The sequence below is a fragment of the Nicotiana sylvestris genome, chromosome 3 (assembly GCF_000393655.2).
Source record: "Nicotiana sylvestris chromosome 3, ASM39365v2, whole genome shotgun sequence".
Taxonomy (NCBI): Eukaryota; Viridiplantae; Streptophyta; class Magnoliopsida; order Solanales; family Solanaceae; genus Nicotiana; species Nicotiana sylvestris.
In genome coordinates this window covers 114,586,816-114,606,276 of record NC_091059.1, presented here as the reverse complement: position 1 = coordinate 114,606,276, position 19,461 = coordinate 114,586,816, and the positions used below count along the sequence as shown (strand labels likewise).

The 19,461-nt window shown below is 38.3% G+C and overlaps 1 protein-coding gene across 10 annotated transcripts in view; it reads right to left on the bottom strand.

The window, feature by feature from the left end:
* The window catches only part of LOC104214807 (polycomb group protein EMBRYONIC FLOWER 2-like), a 42,344-nt gene that overhangs the window by 9,751 nt on the left and 13,132 nt on the right, over positions 1–19,461 (bottom strand). For 9 of the 10 annotated variants that reach the window (XM_070170956.1, XM_009764524.2, XM_070170957.1 and 6 more), the window contains 7 exons: positions 19,271–19,323; positions 19,073–19,126; positions 18,928–18,987; positions 18,454–18,500; positions 18,230–18,351; positions 13,549–13,714; positions 12,436–12,484 (listed from right to left, as the gene is read on the bottom strand). In XM_070170956.1, coding sequence (XP_070027057.1) covers positions 12,436–12,484; positions 13,549–13,714; positions 18,230–18,351; positions 18,454–18,500; positions 18,928–18,987; positions 19,073–19,126; positions 19,271–19,323 — 551 coding nt within the window. Of the gene's footprint in view, positions 1–358; positions 418–12,435; positions 12,485–13,548; positions 13,715–18,229; positions 18,352–18,453; positions 18,501–18,927; positions 18,988–19,072; positions 19,127–19,270; positions 19,324–19,461 lie in introns of all 10 variants that reach the window. The other variant, XR_011406151.1, reaches the window with a different exon arrangement.

The following is a 19,461-nucleotide window of genomic DNA, read 5'->3' as shown; positions in this document are numbered from 1 at the left end:
ATTGAGCAATATCTGGACGTGTGCATATTATAGCATACATAATGCTACCAACTGCGCTTAGGGGTGAGCATAAAATCTGAAAAACCAAATTCCGAACCGAACCGAATTAATTTGATATTTCGGTTTCGGTTTTTTCAGTATCTCGGTACAAAAATTTCGGTATTTCGGTAATTCGGTTCGGTATACAATATTAGGTTTTTGATATTTCGGTATACCGAAATACAATAAACTTAAGTGATTCGAAATTTAATGTGGCAATCTCAATCATCCCATTCCTTATCCCTCCGTTCTTTAAGAAAATGCATATTCAAGAAACCATAACAGGAAAAGAATGGGTAGCAAAGCAAATATCACTAACCTTGTCATCATTTTATAACGTTTTATATACTCTTCTCCAAAACCTCTCCGCTCCATAAGCTGCAGAGGATTAAATGAAATCCAGTGAAGATCTTCCATTCAAACTTTGAAAAACCTCAAACCAGAAGGAAAGTCAAGGAAGTTTGAACAGGAACTAGAATGAGATGTTTATGTAGTAATGAGTAGGAAAACGCTGAACTTGTATCAAAATATTTTCTGCATTTGATCTTTCCTTGTTAAATTTACATGAACTAGAATGAGATGTTTATATAGTTATGACTAAGAAACCGTCGAACACATTCTTTGATAGGACCAAACTGATGGAGTCCTTGTAGCATGTAATGACTACTATTTGTAATTTTGAAATGTTCCAACAATGGTTAAGAATGATCCTCTATTATGTTTCAGCTGGGAGCTCTAGACGGTGAAGATTTGGTTTAAACCGAAACCATACCGAAACCGTACCGAACCAAAAAAAGAAATACTGAACCGTACCGAAATATTTTGGTACGGTATTTGGTATACACAATTGATAAACCGAATACCGAACCGAAAATTTTAAATACCGAACCAAAGTACCGAATGCCCACCCCTAACTTCGCTGGCATAAGGAATCTTTGACATATGCTCCACCTCATCCTCGGACTGAGTCATTTGTAACTCCGAAAGTTTAAAATGAGGAGCTAAGGGTGTACTTACAGGCTTGCACGTGTGCATATTGAATCTTTCGAGAACCCTTTCAATATACTTCTTCTCAGAAAAATGTACAACACTGTCTTCTCTTGAAATCTCCATACCAAGGATTTTCTTTGCAACTCCTAAATCCTTCATGTCAAATCCTTACTCAAAAGATTCTTCAAAGCATTTATCGCTATAATGTTGTTAGCGGCAATAAGCATATCATCAACATACAACAGTAAATAAATCATTGAGTTACCAGACATCTTCTTGTGATACACACAGCTATCAAATGCACTCTTTGAGAATTCATGTGTAGTCATGAATGCATTAAACCTCTTGTACCACTATCTAAGGGATTGCTTCAAACCATACAAAGACTTCTTTAGTTGGCATACGTGATCTTCTTTTCCCTCAGCTAGGAAACCTTCAGGCTGATCCACATAGATTGTCTCTTCTAGATCACCATGTAAGAAAGCAGTTTTGACATCAAGCAGTTGAAGCTCCAAGTCAAATTGTGCAACCAATGCTAGTAGCACACGAATTGAGCTATGCTTCACGACTGGAGAAAAAAATCTCATTGTAGTCAATTTCCTCCTTCTGACTGAAACCTTTTGCAACCAATCTTGCCTTGAACCTAGCATCTTCCACTTCAGGAATTCCCTATTTCTTTATGTAGACCCACTTGCATCCAATTGTCCTCTTCCCTTTTTGTCCTTTTGTTAGCGTAAACGTAAACGAAAGAACACAAGATTTAACGTGGTTCGGATCAAAATAATCCTACGTCCACCAGAGAACAGTTGCCTTTTATTATTAACAAAGAAAGGGGAGATTTCCCAATTACACATAAGAGAATCTCTCTCTTTAACTCTCTACTCACTATAATGTATTGTATTATTTTTTTGGGTTGGTTTCTACAAATGAAGGAGTGCATCTATTTATAGAGGTAAAGACCTTCTCTTGATGTTATGGGTGACATCAAAGGAGTCACCCATAACTCTTCCAATTGGCATCCACACCAATTGGCATAACTCCTCCTAGTATCCACACCAACTCTTCCAATTGGCATGCCGTTATTGACTAAATATAAACCAACATTTTCAATCTCCACCTTGGTTTGCGTTTCGAGCATGCGAGTGAACAACTCTGGCCAAAACTTCTAAGCTTACTGGGCAACCCCATTGTAAGAAACAAGAAGAATCAAACCATTGTTAAACATACCACCTCCACCTAACAACTGTTCTCTTCAGAGTTGCATCAGTTGATGCACGCCCCCGCAAAGTCCTTGCAGTGTGCAAACTTAGCGAGCAAGACTATCTTGGTCAACATGTATGCAACATTATCGTCTGTGATAACCTTCACGGCCTCGATAGTTCCCTTTTCAACATCTCGAATAAAATGAAATCTGACATCAATGTGTTTAGTGCGCTCATGAAATCTCTGATTTTTCATTATAGGAATAGCACTCTGACTATCACATCTAAGAGTTGATTCCAGCTGAACCAAACTCAATTCCGCTACTAAACCTTTCAACCAAATAGCTTCCTTCACAGCCTCCCCGGTTGCCATGTATTCTGCTTCTGTTGTGGACAAAGCGACAATTGACTGCAGAGTCGACTTCCAACTAACGGCACTGCCAACGAGGGTAAAAATGTATCCAGTTGTGGACCTTCTTCTGTCAAGATCTCCTGCATAGTCGGAATCCACATAACCGAGAATTGAAATAACTCCAGCACTTTTTCGAAAGGTCAGACCTACACTAGAATCTCCCTTGAGATATCTCAATATCCACTTGACAGCTTCCCAATGCCTCTTTCCTGGGCTGGACATGTATCTACTTACCACACTTACAGATTGAGCAATATCTGGATGTGTGCATACCATAGCATACATAATGCTACCAACTGCGCTGACATAAGGAATCTTTGACATATGCTCCACCTCATCCTCGGACGGAGGCATTTGTAACTCTGAAAGTTTAAAATGAGGAGCTAATGGTGTACTTACAAGCTTGCATGTTGCATATTGAATCTCTCGAGAACCCTTTCAATATACCTCTTCTGAGAAAGATGTACAACACCGTCTTCTCTTGAAATCTCCATACCAAGGATTTTCTTTGCAGCTCCTAAATCCTTCATGTCAAATTCCTTACTCAACAGTTTCTTCAAAGCATTTATCTCTGTAATGTTGTTAGCAGCAATAAGCATATCATCAACATACAACAGTAAATAAATCATTGAGTTACCAGACATCTTCTTGTGATACACACAGCTATCAAATGCACTCCTTGAGAATTCATGTGTAGTCATGAATGCATCAAACCTCTTGTACCACTGTCTAGGGGATTGCTTCAAACCATACAAAGACTTCTTTAGTTGGCATACGTGATCTTCTTTTCCCTCAGCTAGGAAACCTTCAGGCTGATCCATATAGATTGTCTCTTCTAGATCACCGTGTAAGAAAGCAGTTTTGACATCAAGCTGTTGAAGCTCCAAGTCAAATTGGGCAACCAATGCTAGTAGCACGCGAATTGAGCTATGCTTCACGACTGGAGAGAAAATCTCATTGTAGTCAATTCCCTCCTTCTGACTGAATCCTTTTGCAACCAATCTTGCCTTGAACCTAGCATCTTCCACTTCAGGAATTCCCTCTTTTTCTGTAGATCCACTTGCATCCAACTGCCCTCTTCCCCTTTTGTCTTTTCACTAAGAACCATGTCTGATTCTTGTGAAGAGACTCTATCTCTTCAGTCATGGCTAACCGCCATTGTGCAGCATCTTTGCAAGAACTTGCTTCAATATATGAGGAGGGCTCCAGATCCTTAACCTCTTCTTGTGCAGCTACGAACGCATATGCAATCAAGTTTGCTTGATCTATAAGGCGTTCCGATTGCTGTGTCCGCCTCTTCCCTCTCCCCTTCGCAATTGTGTATGGTTCATTGACAGCAAGTTCTTCAAGGTCTACATCTTCTGACTCATCTTTAACCTGAGTCTCTTGATCCTTTTCCTTGGCAAGCTCCACCGGAAGCTCCACCTGCTCGTCGTTCTTGTTTCCTGAAAACTCCACGGAAACTTTACGGGGATCAAGTATAGAGGATTCATCAAAGGTGACATCTCTACTAACTATAAATTTGAGTAAAGACAAACACCAAAGTTTGTACCCTTTTACTCCATCCACATACCCTACGAATATGGCCTTCTTAGCCCTTGGTTCAAGCTTTCCTTCATTAACGTGATAATAAGCTGGACACCCAAATACTCGTAAGTATGAATAGTTAGAGGGTTCACCTGACCATACCTCATTCGGAGTCTTAAAGTCAATTGCCGATGCTGGAGATCGATTGACAATATGAGCAGCAGTGTGAACTGCTTCAGCCCAAAATACTTTGGACATTTTGGCTTGTAGGAGCATACAACGAGCCTTTTCAAGAAGAGTTCTGTTCATTCTCTCGGCAACTCCATTCTGCTGTGGGGTATGCCTGACAGTCCTATGTCTTGAGATCCCATGAACCTTGCAGAATTCATTAAACTCTTCATTGCAAAACTCCAAGCCATTGTCTGTGCGAAGATACTTGATTTTCCGCTCCATTTGATTTTCAACCAAAATCTTCCACTCTTTAAATGCTTCAAAAGCATCACTTTTTGCCTTCAAAAAATACACCCAAACCTTTCGTGAGAAATCATCAATAAAAATGAGAAGATACCTCTTTCCGCCCTTCGATGGAAGTTTAGAAGGACCCCATAAATCTGAATGGATGTAGTCTAGCACTCCTCTTGTCTTGTGTTTGCCAGTGCTGAAGCTGACCTTCTTCTGCTTCCCTAGAACGCAGTGCTCACAGAAGTCAAGCGTGCTGATCTTCTCACCTTCCAAAAGTTTACGATTGCTCAACATCTCCAGTCCACGTGCGCTCATATGACCCAGTCTCATGTGCCATAGTCTTGCCTTGTCATCATTAGATAACTGCACTGTAGATGCATTTGCAGAGCCAACAATGGTGCTTCCGGCCAATGTGTAAAGGCCGTTCTCCAGCTTGCCTTTCAGCATGACTAAAGAACCTTTAGTCACCTTCATAGTTCCTGCTTCGCTCATGTACCTGTAGCCTTGTTCATCCAGAGTACCCAAGGAGATCAAATTCTTCTTCAGATCAGGAACATGACGGACTTGTGTAATAGTCCTCACGATTCCATCATGGCAGCGAACCCGAACTGAGCCAATGCCAACTATTGCACAAGTTGCATTATTGCCCATTACTACGGTTCCTCCACTTTTCTCATAGCTGCTAAACCAGTCTTTTCGGAACGTCATATGTAGAGTACAAGTAGAGTCTAACACCCATTTGTTTCCATAACTACTATTATTACATGATGTTGTTAGTACATAATCATTATCAGAATCATGTACCTGTTCAACTGTAGATGCGCTCGCCTTTTCCTTGGACTTTTGACATTGGACAATCTCGTTCAAAGTGCCCCTTCTTGCCACAACTCCAACACTCTGTATTCTTCTTATTCATACGAGACTTTGATCTGTTCTTTAATTTGCTCTTTCCCTGTTGGCTAGTCCGGCCTCTCACAAAGAGCACTTGCCTAGTCATCTCTGTCTCCTTCAATGTGCCTCCGCACATCACTAGAGTTAAGTGCCTGCCGCACTTGCTCAAGCTTGATAGGTTCCTTGCTATACATCATTGAATTCTCAATATCACGATAAGTCAATGAAAATAGCAAAGCACATGCAAGCGTCTCCTCCTCCTTTTTAATTCCTGCAATCTATAAGTCCATGACAAGTTTATTGAACGCATCTAAATGATCTTGTAACGAAGTACCTGACTCCATCTTAAATGTTTGAAGACGTCGTTGTAACAACATCCTTGTTGTCACTGATCGGTCTTGGTATAGCCCTTCTAGCTTTTCCCATAACTGTTTGGCCGTCTCTTCGGTACCCGTACTCACTTCACAAAGCACGTTAGGTGCAAGGGATAGTTGGATTGCACTCAATGCATCCCCTTCAATCTTCTCCTTATCGGGAGCTGATATATCCTTAGGATACTTTCCGTTGATAGCATGGATTGAACCTTTCCTCCGCAGTAACGCCATCATCTGGATCTTCCAGATACTGAAGTTGTTGCGTACACTAAATCTATCGATTTCAAACTTCATGGAACTCATCTTTGCTTGTTCTTCCTCCTTAGATCGTTAAAGAATCCTGCAGCTCTGATACCAATTGTTAGCGTAAACGTAAAAGAAAGAACACAAGATTTAGCGTGGTTCGGATCAAAATAATCCTACGTCCACCAAAGAACAGTTGTCTTTTATTATTAACAACGGAATGGGAGATTTCCCAATTACACATAAGAGAATCTCTCTCTTAACTCTCTACTCACTATAATGTATTGTATTATTTTTGGGATTGTTTCTACAAATGAAGGAGTGCATCTATTTATAGAGGTAAAGACCTCATCTTGATGTCATTGGTGACATCCAACTACCTTCTCTTGATGTCATGAGTGACATCAAAGGAGGAAGTTTCCTCCTAGTATCCACACCAACTCTTCCAATTGGCATGCCATTGTTGATTAAACATATGACATTTTCAATCTTGTGTTCTATCTTTAATATCCGACCCTTGTGCCTATGCAAGCATGTCATATTTTGCTCGGCCGACTATGGCAGTTTGATAGGAAAGCAATGCATGATGGTTACAAGAATAGATATTCATTTGAAAATGATGGAAGGAAGGTGACACTTTCACCTTTAAAACCAAAGCAAGTTTTTGAAGATCAAATGAAGTTGAGAGATTCTCATAGGAATAAGGAAAAAGAAAAAAAAACATAAGAAAAAAGAAGAGGAAAAAATAAATGAGGGAGAAAGAAAAGATGATTGTGTGAATATTGAGACACCCAATGAGCAAGAAAAAAAGAGGGAAGAGAAAATGAAAAACATTTGTGAGGAAAAAGAAGATGAGGTAAAAGAGAGCAAAATAAGCATATATGCAAAATCCAGAGAGTGTATGAGTGCTTACAAATCTAGGTCACACCTTGTGGTTCTTTTGTATAAGGGATCTTATTTGAGCGCTAATGAACTAACCATTCCTTTGCCTAGTGTTGCTTCTTCTCTTTTGCAAGAATTTAAGGATATCTTTCCTGAGGATGTTCCAAATGGATTGCCACCAATTCGAGGAATTGAACATCAAATTGATCTCATCCCGGGAGCGTCTATTCCAAATAGGCTAGCTTATCAAAGCAACCCCGAGGAGACAAAAGAGTTGCAAAGGCAAGTAGAGGAGCTTTTAGCAAAGGGATACATCCGTGAAAGTATGAGTTCATGTGCAGTGCCACTGCTTTTAGTGCCAAAGGATGGAACTTGGCGAATATGTGTTGATTGTCGTGCCGTTAACAAGATAACGGCAAAGTATCGTCATCCCATACATAGACTAGATGATATGCTTGATAAATTACATGGTTCATGCATATTCTCTAAAATTGATCTTAAAAGTGGATATCACCAAATTCGTATGAAACTTGGTGACGAATGGAAGATTGCATTCAAAATTAAACATGGTTTGTATGAATGGATGGTGATGCCTTTTGGATTAACTAATGCACCTAGCACTTTCATGCGTTTAATGAATCATGTTTTACATGCTTATATTGGAAAGCTTGTTATGGTTTATTTTGATGACATCCTTATTTATAGCAAGTGTCTTGATGAACATGTAAAGCATTTAAAATGTGTTTTGGAAGTTCTTAGAAAAGAAAGATTGTATGCTAACTTGAAAAAATGCACATTTTGTATGGATAAGGTAATCTTTCTTGGGTTTGTTGTCAGTAGTAAAGGGATTGAGGTAAATGAGGAAAAAGTGAAGACTATCAAGGATTGGCCAACGCCAAAATCTGTTATCGAGGTGCGAAGTTTTCATGGTTTAGCTAGTTTCTATCGAAGGTTTGTTAGGGACTTTAGCTCTATTGCAGCACCATTGACCGAGGTCATAAAGAAGGATCGGGGTTTTAAGTGGAGAAAGGAACAAAGAGAATGCCTTTAATTTGTTGAAAGAAAAACTTTGTTCTGCTGCATTATTGCAATTACCAGATTTTAACAAAGCTTTTGAGGTTGAGTGTGATGCATCAGGAATCGGGATGGGTGCTGTGCTAATGCAGAATCAAAAGCCAATTGCATTCTTTAGTGAAAAGCTTGGAGGAGCTACATTGAATTATTCAACATATGATAAGGAGCTTTATGCATTTGTGAGGTCGTTGGAGACTGGCAACACTACCTTTGGCCTAAGGAGTTCGTTCTTCGGACGGACCATGAATCTTTGAAGCATTTGAAAGGCCAAGGAAAGCTCAACCGAAGGCATGCCAAGTGGGTTGAATTTATAGAAACATTTCCTTACGTGATTCAATACAAGCAAGGTAAGGAAAATATAGTTGCTGACGCACTATCTCACAAGTATGCCCTTCTGTCAACTCTTACATCTAAGTTGTTGGGATTTGAACATATTAAAGAATTGTATGCTAAACATCATGATTTTTGTCAAATATTTGAAGCATGTGGAGATACTTCTTTTGGTAAATATTATAGACACGGGGGCTATTTATTCAGAGAAGGTAAACTATGTATTCCTATGTGTTCTATAAGAGTTACTAGTAAGAGAAGCCCATTCTGGAGGCTTGATGGGGCATTTTGGTGTTCAAAAGACTTTGGACATATTGCACGAACATTTCTTTTGGCCTCATATGCGTAGGGACGTCGAAAGAATTTGTGTCCAATGCATATCATGTCGGCAAGCAAAGTTCAAACTCTTGCCTCATGGGTTGTACACACCTTTACATGTACCTAGTGGACCTTGGGTTGATTTGTCTATGGACTTCGTGTTAGGACTACCTAGGTCAAAAAGGGGAATGGATAGCATATTTGTTGTTGTTGACAGATTCTCTAAAATGCCTCATTTCATACCATGTCACAAAATTGATGATGCTACTCATGTTTCTACTTTGTTCTTTAGGGATGTTGTTACGTTGCATGGCATTCCTAAAACTATTGTGAGCGATAGGGATGCAAAGTTTCTTAGCCACTTTTGGAGGGTTTTGTGGGGCTTTTCTCCGTTTGAAGTTGTGTATGGTTTCAATCCTTTGACACCATTAGATTTGGCTCCTTTACCTATAAAAGAGCTGGTTAGCTTAGATGGTAATACGAAGGCTGAGATGATGAAGACAATCCACAAACAAGCACAACAACAAATTGAAAAGAAAAATGGACAGTATGCATCGAAAGCTAACAAAGGAAGAAAACGTGTGACCTTTCAACCAGGAGATTGGGTTTGGGTACACATGAGAAAAGAAAGATTTCCATCTAAAAGAAAGACCAAGTTGCATCCACGTGGAGATGGACCATTCCAAGTCTTGGAAAGAATCAATGATAATGCATATAAAATTGACTTGCCAGGTGAGTATCAAGTAAATACGACTTTTAATGTCTCTGATCTTTCTCCCTTTGATGTAGGTGAAGATTCGAGGACGAATTCTTTTGAAGACCGGGAGAATGATACGAGCACGCTCGATGAAATTGCAATCAAGGATCTATATTTACCATTTGGACCAGTCACAAGAGCTAAAGCTAGAAAAGCTCAAGAAGTAATGCATGGGTTGGTAAAGAAGCTACTTGACATGAGATCAGAAGGTATAGGTGTGGATGAGAATCCAAAATTTATACACACGTATCTCAAGTGATCCAAAATGGAGATGCTCATGATTCTTAATCAAATGGTGATGAGCTAACTTGTGAGTTGATCCAAGAAAATAAAGAAACGAAAATGACAAAAATTAAAGATAGATTGAATAAAAGAAAGAGTTTCTTGAATTCAAGAAGTTTATTCTTGAAGTTGAATCCTAGCAACAACAATTAGCTAACGAAGAACTAATCGCCTTTGGTAGAGAATTAAAAAACAAGAGATAGATTGTGAAACCCGACCCTTTAGAATAACAAGAACAACAATAAGCCTAAACTTATCACCTTCCTTGAATACCTAGAAGTGATCTAAGATTTCGAAAATGGGGAAATCCGACCCTTTAGAATAACAACAAAAACAATAAGCCTAAATTTATCACCTTTCTTGAATACCTAGAAGTGATCTAAGATTTCGAAAATGGATTAATCTTACCACCTTAAGTTGATTCTTGAAGGTTGAAGAATAAATCCAAGAGTAACCACACACAAGGGTGCAAGAATCACATTACTTCTTGGATCCCCCTATCGTGTTGTTATCAAGTGGTATCAGAGCATAGGCATATCAAGATTCCAATCTTGATAATCTTGGGAGGTTCTTGAGCAAAAAAAAAGAAAGAAAGAAGAAGGTGTTATTGCTCATTATTATTTTTAGAATTCAAGTATTATTTGGTTTCCAAGTCAAGAAAGGAAACAAGAAGAGGGGATCCTAGTTCTTGAACATTAAGGTCGAAATTCGAGGACGGATTTCTTTCAAGAAGAGGGGAATGATAGCATCCTAGGAAGCTCAACTCTACTCAAGGACAAAGATGAAACTTTGGAATCTCAAAGAGGGCCTTTAACAAGATGTCAAGCTAAAGAGTTGCAAAAACAAGGTCATTAGACTTCAAGTGCAAATAAAGAAATTGTTAATTGGGAGAAAGAGCTCAAGGATAAAGGATATGAATTGGCTAGGTATTACAATTGTTTTATGGCCCAAATTTATGTCCAAAAAGAGGAGTATTGGATCCCAAGAGACATCCTTTGAAGAAGGTCCTAATCAACCCATTTTTGGACCATTTTGGCACCTAAAATGTGTTCAAACTTGCAGCCTAATAAGTCTTACATGAAGTCACGATTTTATAACATAAAAAGGGCTTACTTGATGTCAAAGAAGGGTACAATAGTCGTGCTAGAAGTTGAGTGCAAGTTAGTACCAAGTTGCTTGCAAATTTCCTTCAAGATTTTCAAGATTTCCAAGTCAAAGATTGATTTTTGACTTTCAAGATCATATCCTAAGGTAGTTGGACAGTTTGTCCAAAGTAGAAGGACTTTATTTCTTTTTCAAAGATTCCTAAGATTTCCAAGATTGGTTTTGGACTCTCAAGATCATATCCTAAGGTAGTTGGACATTTTGTCCAAAGTAATTAGGACTTTTTGTCCAAAGTAGTTAGGACTTCCTTTGTTTGTTTTGGTAGAGTTAAGTGACTCCCTCTCTATATAAAAGGGTGTCTTCTTTGTTTTTAGGATATATTATGATGGACAATATCAATAAAGAAATGTGAGAATTTTCTTGCACCCTTGTGTGTGGACCATTAAGAAATTTCTGATCCCGTAATAAAAGATTTTAAATATCGAATTACTTAGCACACTGAGTTCCAAGTGCTGATTGAAATTAATTGATAGTGCAACATACCCTGTCTCGCATAGAGTATCACAAATCCATTTGACAAACCTGGAAACTTACAGGGACAATATTTAACTTTTTTGTCCATCCAAATTCACCATGTGTAATACAAGTTGTACTTCAACTAATTAAGCTACAGAAATTTTTTCTTCAATTAGAATACAATTACCTAAACAAGCTGCAGAATGTGTGGCTTCCTAGTTACAACTATATGTATGAATCATCTTGTACAGAAGTGATACGTCAATACGTTTTAATGCCGAGAACAAAATAGTTCTCACGGAATAGGTTCCTTTTTTCAGTCAAGTAAACATGATAAATAAAGCAGCACTCAAGGAGTATGCAACCCGTAAACAAAATATGTATGCAATTTCTCAAGGAAAAATAAAAGATGGCTACACATTCTCCTCTTTTTCATTCATTTTTTTGACAGATATCAATTAATTATGCTACTTCATTTTTCAAATATCATGGATGACACAGATGATCAAATAGTTCTAACATTAGAAACAAATAATCCTTCAAAACTTGACTCTAGTGAATCAAAAAATTATCCCATGTTTCTTCCGGATAAATGAACACCCTCCCATGTTGTCATATCCAGTGCGCCCACAAGTTGGTTAACGAATTTGAGAAGCCAATTGATCCTCTCTTATACCAAGTATAAATTGTTCATCGTCTATATTTTTTAAGGAGGCCATTCTATATAGTTGCAAGGAGGTAATCCATCATTCACTGATAGGATACTCTGCTTCAGCCCTGGGTCAATTATACAACCTATCAAGCAAGTTGACTTGACCAAAAGCAAACATATTGGCACACTGACTGAATTTTTAAGTGCAACGTCCACTCTGTAAGACTCTAAGACAACTGTATACATTGAGTAAATACAATATAATCCTGATTGTTAAGCATTTCACATTCTAGTCCATCGTCAGTAGGAATAGCAGTTGCTTTATGAGGAACCAAAAAGAAATTCCAAGATCCCAGAGCACAAGGTAAGAAATTGATTACCTGGGCTCTATGAGAATGAAAGAATTGCCTTTTTTGCAGGAGTGCACGACTGTAAAAGAAAAAACTACATTGTATTAAAAGCCAGACAATCTTATCTACGAACTATAAAGGTAAACCATACTACAGAAAATTGTGTTAGTCAATTTTCTCGCAATTAGTATCACATCAAAGACATTAAGCAAAACCAAGAAACACAGAAGTACAGATAATACAGAAAAGCATCACTGGACAGTCTCAATACAATCAATTTTTAGCATTCTTAACCTAGATAGGAACCAGTCCTAATTTTGTAGCATATAAGCTCAAATAGGATTTAACAGCTGACAGAGAAAGAGAGGGAAAGGGTTTGACGCATCCATCAAATGGGAAGTAAACCGCAGTCAACGAGAAACTCAAAACACGAGTGTACCATCAAACTACAGAAAGGATAGTCGAGAACCAGTCCGTCTTGCCAATACTAAAATCGTGATCATGGTCTAGGTTTCTGATAAAGTTAAGATTGAGGCTATCTAAAAGGCAGAACAGAAAACCACCATAACCAGGCCCTATTAGGCACTAGACCTAAGGCAAAGACCATATTTGAAGATGGGGGCACCCTTGGATTTTTTGAAACACTAGAGGGCTAGTATATCCTTCATAGATACAACTTCATAACTAACGTAGGTCCAAGTTGGGTACAGTGACCCTACTGGTCACTAAACTAGAGGCCAAGACAGAATTTGGAGGTATGGGGCACCATTGAATTATTGAGAAAAAACTAAAGGGGGAGGAAGTATCTTTCACAAGAATTTCCTAAAATTCTCAAAATTACAGACATCAAAACCTCAAATTTACAAAACATGGGAGCATGTTTCCACCCCACCTCCCAAAAACAAGCACCATAACTGCAGTAGGCCCAATGGGGTACAGTAATAAAAGGGAAATAGCTCCAACTTAGACAGCCAATAGTCCACAGTGAAGTTCAAGGGATTAATGCCTACTGTAGCAAACAAAATCAGCTAATTGATGATTTATTGGACACCGTACTGAAGCTCTTCTGCAGTGAAATCTTTTCCACCCAAAATAATTTGGTTAAATAAAAAATGCTACTCGACACTGTGCCGTTGAACATACTTTCTGGGATCAGAGCGCTCAACTGAAACCTTTCTTGACTTGGGTGCAAGGGTGCTTCCTGGTACTGATTGCACAGAGTCAGGATCTGGATACAAGTGACCAGTTGCAGAGGAAACGCCCGCACCATTGGGACTTGATGGATCACACTCTACAGCCTCAGCAATGCCTGATAAATATTCAACAAAAGTGTCCACACATGAGCAGAATGACAGCAGTTATTTCATGAAATTCTTCTTCAATAATCATGCAAAGTGCTAGAGGAATAAGCCTTATCTTACAACTTGCTACAAGTTGTATGAAAAGAACAGTACACTACCCCCTTCCCTCCCTCCTCTCAAATAACACAAATAACAGAAAATATCGCTGGAACAATAGTTAAACAGAATTTAATGGCATTCAACAGTTGGGCTGGCAGAAAGACACCAATATTTCATATTATACCGTTAGATTATGCCATTTAGTAACTTGGTATATTTTCTCCTCTTCCATCAAGCAACTGTGTAATTAACTTTGCAAAGCAAGAATTTGAGTTCTAAGTTGCGGACTATTTGTTTTTGGTGCCGCACCCGTCTCAACACGGGATGGGTGCGGGTGAGGGAGCGGGATACATCCCGATTTGGTCAACTAACTTCGGATACTTTGACCTGAGTACATCGATGAATTTGGGTGGAAATTGAGATTTTGAATTCTCAAAATTAAAAATAAAACAGATTTAAGACATGGGAAATGGCATACCTTCAATATTGTAGTACTTTTGTCTTATATTTGTTGCTTTGTGTTTCAGAAAAAACCAAGAATTCAAGGGGTCGTTTATTGAGTTCGGACTTCTGGTAGACAGTAGCAACGATATAGATGAAGAGTTGATGGAAGGCCCTGAATGGCTTTCTTTTTCTCCTTATAGCTCTATTTTTTATAATTTTGAATGTTTTTAGCTGAATCCCCGCACTCGTATCCATACCTGGATCCACACTCCCCGAATCTTAAAATTCAGATTTTGCCTAATCCGACACTCGGATCCATACCCGTATCGTATGCCTGCACCCGAGTCCGAGCAACTTAGTATGAGTTAGCAAATGAATGGACATTAGGACTAAAATTGACTTGGCAGATATTCAAACCTATGCATTTTGGATTATGAATTGTTGTTTGAATCCAGAGTTACTCAGGAAAATTTCGAGGGGAAATTGAACAGAACTCAAGTTGTAACAACCCATGGACTGCTCGCTTTGAACCCGAAAGGGGTTCGCTGTGAAATTTGTCTTACAGACCCCACATCACCTCAACAAAATGGGAGGGAAAGTTAGGGGCCACGTGAGGGTGAGTTCAAGATTCAACTGTGGAGACGCCTTTTGGGTTAAAGACCAAAAGGGACAAAAACGTGAGGCCCAAAAGCCTTGCAATGGCCCAGAGGGATTGGGCCAAAGTGGACAATACTTTGTCAGCAGACCTGGGCCATTACACATATCATGCATCTGGGACACGCTCAAGCAGTTGGGCCATGCGTCTCATGATACGCCCCACCTATGCCGCAAGATGATTGGCATTCACCTTGCACTGGGGCACGCTGCAGTTCCAACGGTTAAAACATTGGAACAAATAACTCACATATACATAAATGCAAAAGCAAAAATTCTGTATAAGCGCGTTTAGGTACATAAAAGATCTTCACTCCGTCGGCAAGTACTATAAGGGAGAAGGAGGTGATTGATGTAGCTTAAACCTATCTATTACTCCCTTGTAACCCTCCCACCCTAATACCAAGGAGAGAGACTGGGTTCATATGATCGTAACATTCAATGGTTTATTTTTTTCCATTTGCTTTCACCCTCCTATTGTCTTCCCATTACCGAATACTTTTGTTTTCTTTCAACTACTGTTACTCTAATTAGAATTTAATTTTTAATATTTATAGATGCATACAAGCATGTGTACACTTGGTATGAAATTTATATAATCATTATTCCAACAAGATATTTTTTCATTGATAACTGAGAAATACACGAGCTATGGTAGCTTAATAGGTCGAGCCGAGTCAGCTAGGCACACTACCGGCACACAAAAGAAACGGACTGACCCGGACCACATTTAGGAAGGGGGTTAGAGTGCATTGGTACAGGTTATGGGGCTGGAGTGGGCTGGTACACTTTGGCTCGGAACCAGGACCGGCCCGCATATAGAAAAACTGGTAGCTCGGCACACTAACCCACCAATTTTGTTTCCTTGGTCAAAATATGTTCATTAGAAATGGACAACTTTCAAAGTTGGCCATTGCTTAATGGCCTAAACGGCTAAATCAGCCCCTCAACCCCCAAAACATCCCCACCCTTACCAAAAAATTACATTTCTAACCCCCTACTTAGAAAGTTACACTTTGGCCCTATTGTTAAACAAAATAATACACCAAACTCTTCTTAACATTTTGAAATGGTGGAAGGATAACTTAAAACAATTTCTTATTCTTTCCAAAATGGCTTGAGATGTGCTTTTAGTTTCAACCATGGCGTCAGAAAGTGCTTTTAGCCAAACAAGGATGTAGTTTGGAGACAACAAACACTCATCGGTTGGGCCAACATTGAAAACGCATGTCTGTTTCAGAGACTGGGTTAGAACAAAAAAAATCCAAGAAATGAAGGCATAGAAGAAAAGCAATTCGAGTAGGGCTAAATAGTTCAGCTTAGCACTTATCAATTTTCAAATGTACTAAACCGCTAACCGAACCGATAAGATATTGGTCGGTTCAGTTTTGATTTACCAGTTATCGGTAATGCACACAAGATATGTATTCCATCGACCAAAGATTCAAAAGGAGAAATAATTGGAATGCCATTTTGGATTGAGTGATATTCCAAATCACATTCAAGGTTTAAATTAATTAGCTTTAGATTGTGGTTTAGAGTATACAAGGTTAAAAACACAAACTGAAGAAGAAACGCTAAGAACCTGGCCCTGGTTGGCTAATGGCTGAGCATCACTGATTCTTTCTAATCGATAGTGAATCTTCCCTTGATTTATAAGTAATAAAAGAAAGATGTATTCTAGGGATGTCCAGGTCAATGGAACAAAGAAGTGGGGATTTTTCTTAATTTGTCACCTTGGTTAATCATGGACAAAGAAACTTACGTGATACTGGAAGTTGAAATGGAGATTGGAGAACGTCCGCGGACAGTGGACTGGAGGCTGGAGGCCGGAGGCCGGAGGCTTGGTGCAGTGGAGCTGAGAGAAGGGCTTTAGGGTTTTTAAAGATATTTTATATATGTAAGGGTAGAAATATAAATCTAATAATTCTTAATGGGTTAACAGCTAAACCAATAAGGAAAGTGAGCAAACCGCTACTATAAACCATTAACTAGAAAATTCGAAACCGCTTCCCGAACGTTCAGCCCATAGTCCGATACCAATAAACTAATTTACCGTTCGATTTTGAACGGCCCTAGACTAGACGACGAAGCACATGAAGACGTCATGACAACGTCAGCTGACCAAAGTGGCGAGAAACGATAATCAAGATATTCTGACACCAACTAATCCTCCTTGAATTGATATTGAGGAGATGTCTAGTTTATTTAAGAAACTTTTGATATTTTTTATTCATCTATTGTACTTTGAAGTTCCTCTTTATTTCTTTTACTTCAGTAGAAACTCTTGAGTCTTGTTGTAATTGCAAGTTTAAAGTTCAAAAGTCAAAATACAAAATTGCAATTTGTATGAACTTGAAATTTTCAAATCTCAAAGTTATACTTAAAAACCTAAGGCTAATTGAGCTTTTGAGGTTGTTTTTTTTTCAAATTTGTAATCCAAATACAAAATCCAATACTTTAACTTCAGTTTAGTAGTTTCTCATTTTTTAACTCATCAAACTTTAAAGTTTAAAGTAGAAACTATTGTGGTAGAATGTAAGTTAGTAAGTAATTGGCAAGTTTAAACATTAAAGTTAGTAAGCAATTTGCAAATTTAAACATTAAAGTTAGTAAGCAATTTGCAAGTTTAAACTTAATAAATTTAAAACTTTGAGCCTTTGAGGAAATGTATCCAAATACCAAAATTCCAAATCCAGTTCTTCAATTCACTCTTTACCTTTTGTATTAAAATAAAAAGGTTGTAAAAAAAATCCCCAACACACATTAACCCCGCCCACTTAGCCCGACCCCCAGCCCACATCCTAAAGAGGTCGTGGAATGGAGTGTGCTCAACTTTGGCCCAAAGAGCTGGCCCACAACCCGGCACACAAAGGGAAGACCAACTCAACTCGGCACACTGGCTCAATGTGCCTTCGCTTAATGTGTTGAATTGGCCAGGCCCAGCCCACATGCCAACCATGCCCTGAGGGCCAGCAGCACACAAATTCCACCAAGGTAATATGTTAAGTCTTCACTGAGCGACGAGTGTATAGGGAACATCTGCTACCATTTTGCCATAGACAAGACAATTTTAATTTTATTGCAAAGTATGCAAGGAAAGATCGTCTAGGAAGTTTCTTATCTACAAGAACCAAACAAATTTGCACTTTCAGACAGCAAATATGCACCTTTCACGTACAAAAAAAAATCTCGGTGATACTTTGAAAACAAGTAATATTCATTTACATGTATCCATTAAGAAACCATGATCTACCACATTTACAAAGGAACACAGAACTAACAACAAATTGAATAATCCAAGGAATACAATGGGTCATCATTACCATTAATCTTGTCATTGATCCCATTCGTTGATGTAGGAAAATCTGAATCTAAAACAAGTGGGTGCACATACTTTGAATTTTGAACTAAATTCTGTTGTTTCCTCCGTCTTAGTGGCTTTGAACTGAGCACAAATTACAGGTAAACCGGTAGAATATCATAACATACTTCTGAAATAACATCAAATAGCTACAATACAAACTGAAGGAGCATGATAGTTACATACCAAAAGAAGAATGTTTGTTGCTTAGGATCAACGCCATTAGCAACAATCTGAACAGGTCCAGAAAGAAAATTAATTCGCACATTAGAAAAGGCATGACTAATGTGATTAGTCAACCAATTTCAACTATCTGAAATGAATTAAATAATAGAGAACCGACTTCTCAAACCTTTGCCTAACAAAGTTATAGAGAACGTTAGAATCTAACCTGGTATCATGCAAATAAAAAACATGACCTTATTAAGGAAATTCACCATTAAACTCTATGGCTTTTCTTTTTCATCAAAAACAGTAAAGCTTCCTAGAAGATCAATTGCAGACACGATTACAGATATCAAAATACCTAAAATAAGAGATAAGCATCCATCTCCTACAGTCATATCAAGAAACTACTTTGCAATGTAGCATATTTACGCTCAGAGCAGATATTACAGACCATATACGATTCACCTCCGAGTAAAAAGAAAAAGAGCTGACCTCAGATCTCCCCATGTCAGTTCTCACAGATACATTTACAGCTTGATATTCTTCATTTACCTACAAAAGATATGAGGTTAAATTTGACAGCTCACACAAAATACACAATTAAAATATAATTTGAAGCTTGCTGAAGTTTACCAACCCAAAATTCAAAGTTGAACAAATCGTGAGATGAGCATAAGTGATATCTCAAACCCTAAAACCAGAAAAGCAAAGATACAAAAATATTAAACTACTTATTTAATCAATCTAAATCAAATTTCTCGCCCAACCATTTCAGGGTGGATACAGTATAGCTAGTTTTGTTAAAGAAACAAAAGAAGATTATCCCAGTCTTTACCTTAAAGCTGGCACATTTTACCAAGCAGAGAGGACATGTGAAGTCCTCAGTCACTGCAAGTTTAGAGAAAAGCAACTAAGTAGCTAGAACTGCACAAGTTATATGTATGGAAGGAATTTAATCATGGAAAAGAATACCACTCATATAGAAGAAAGTAATGCAAATTTCATCAATTTCACCATTCTAAAAGC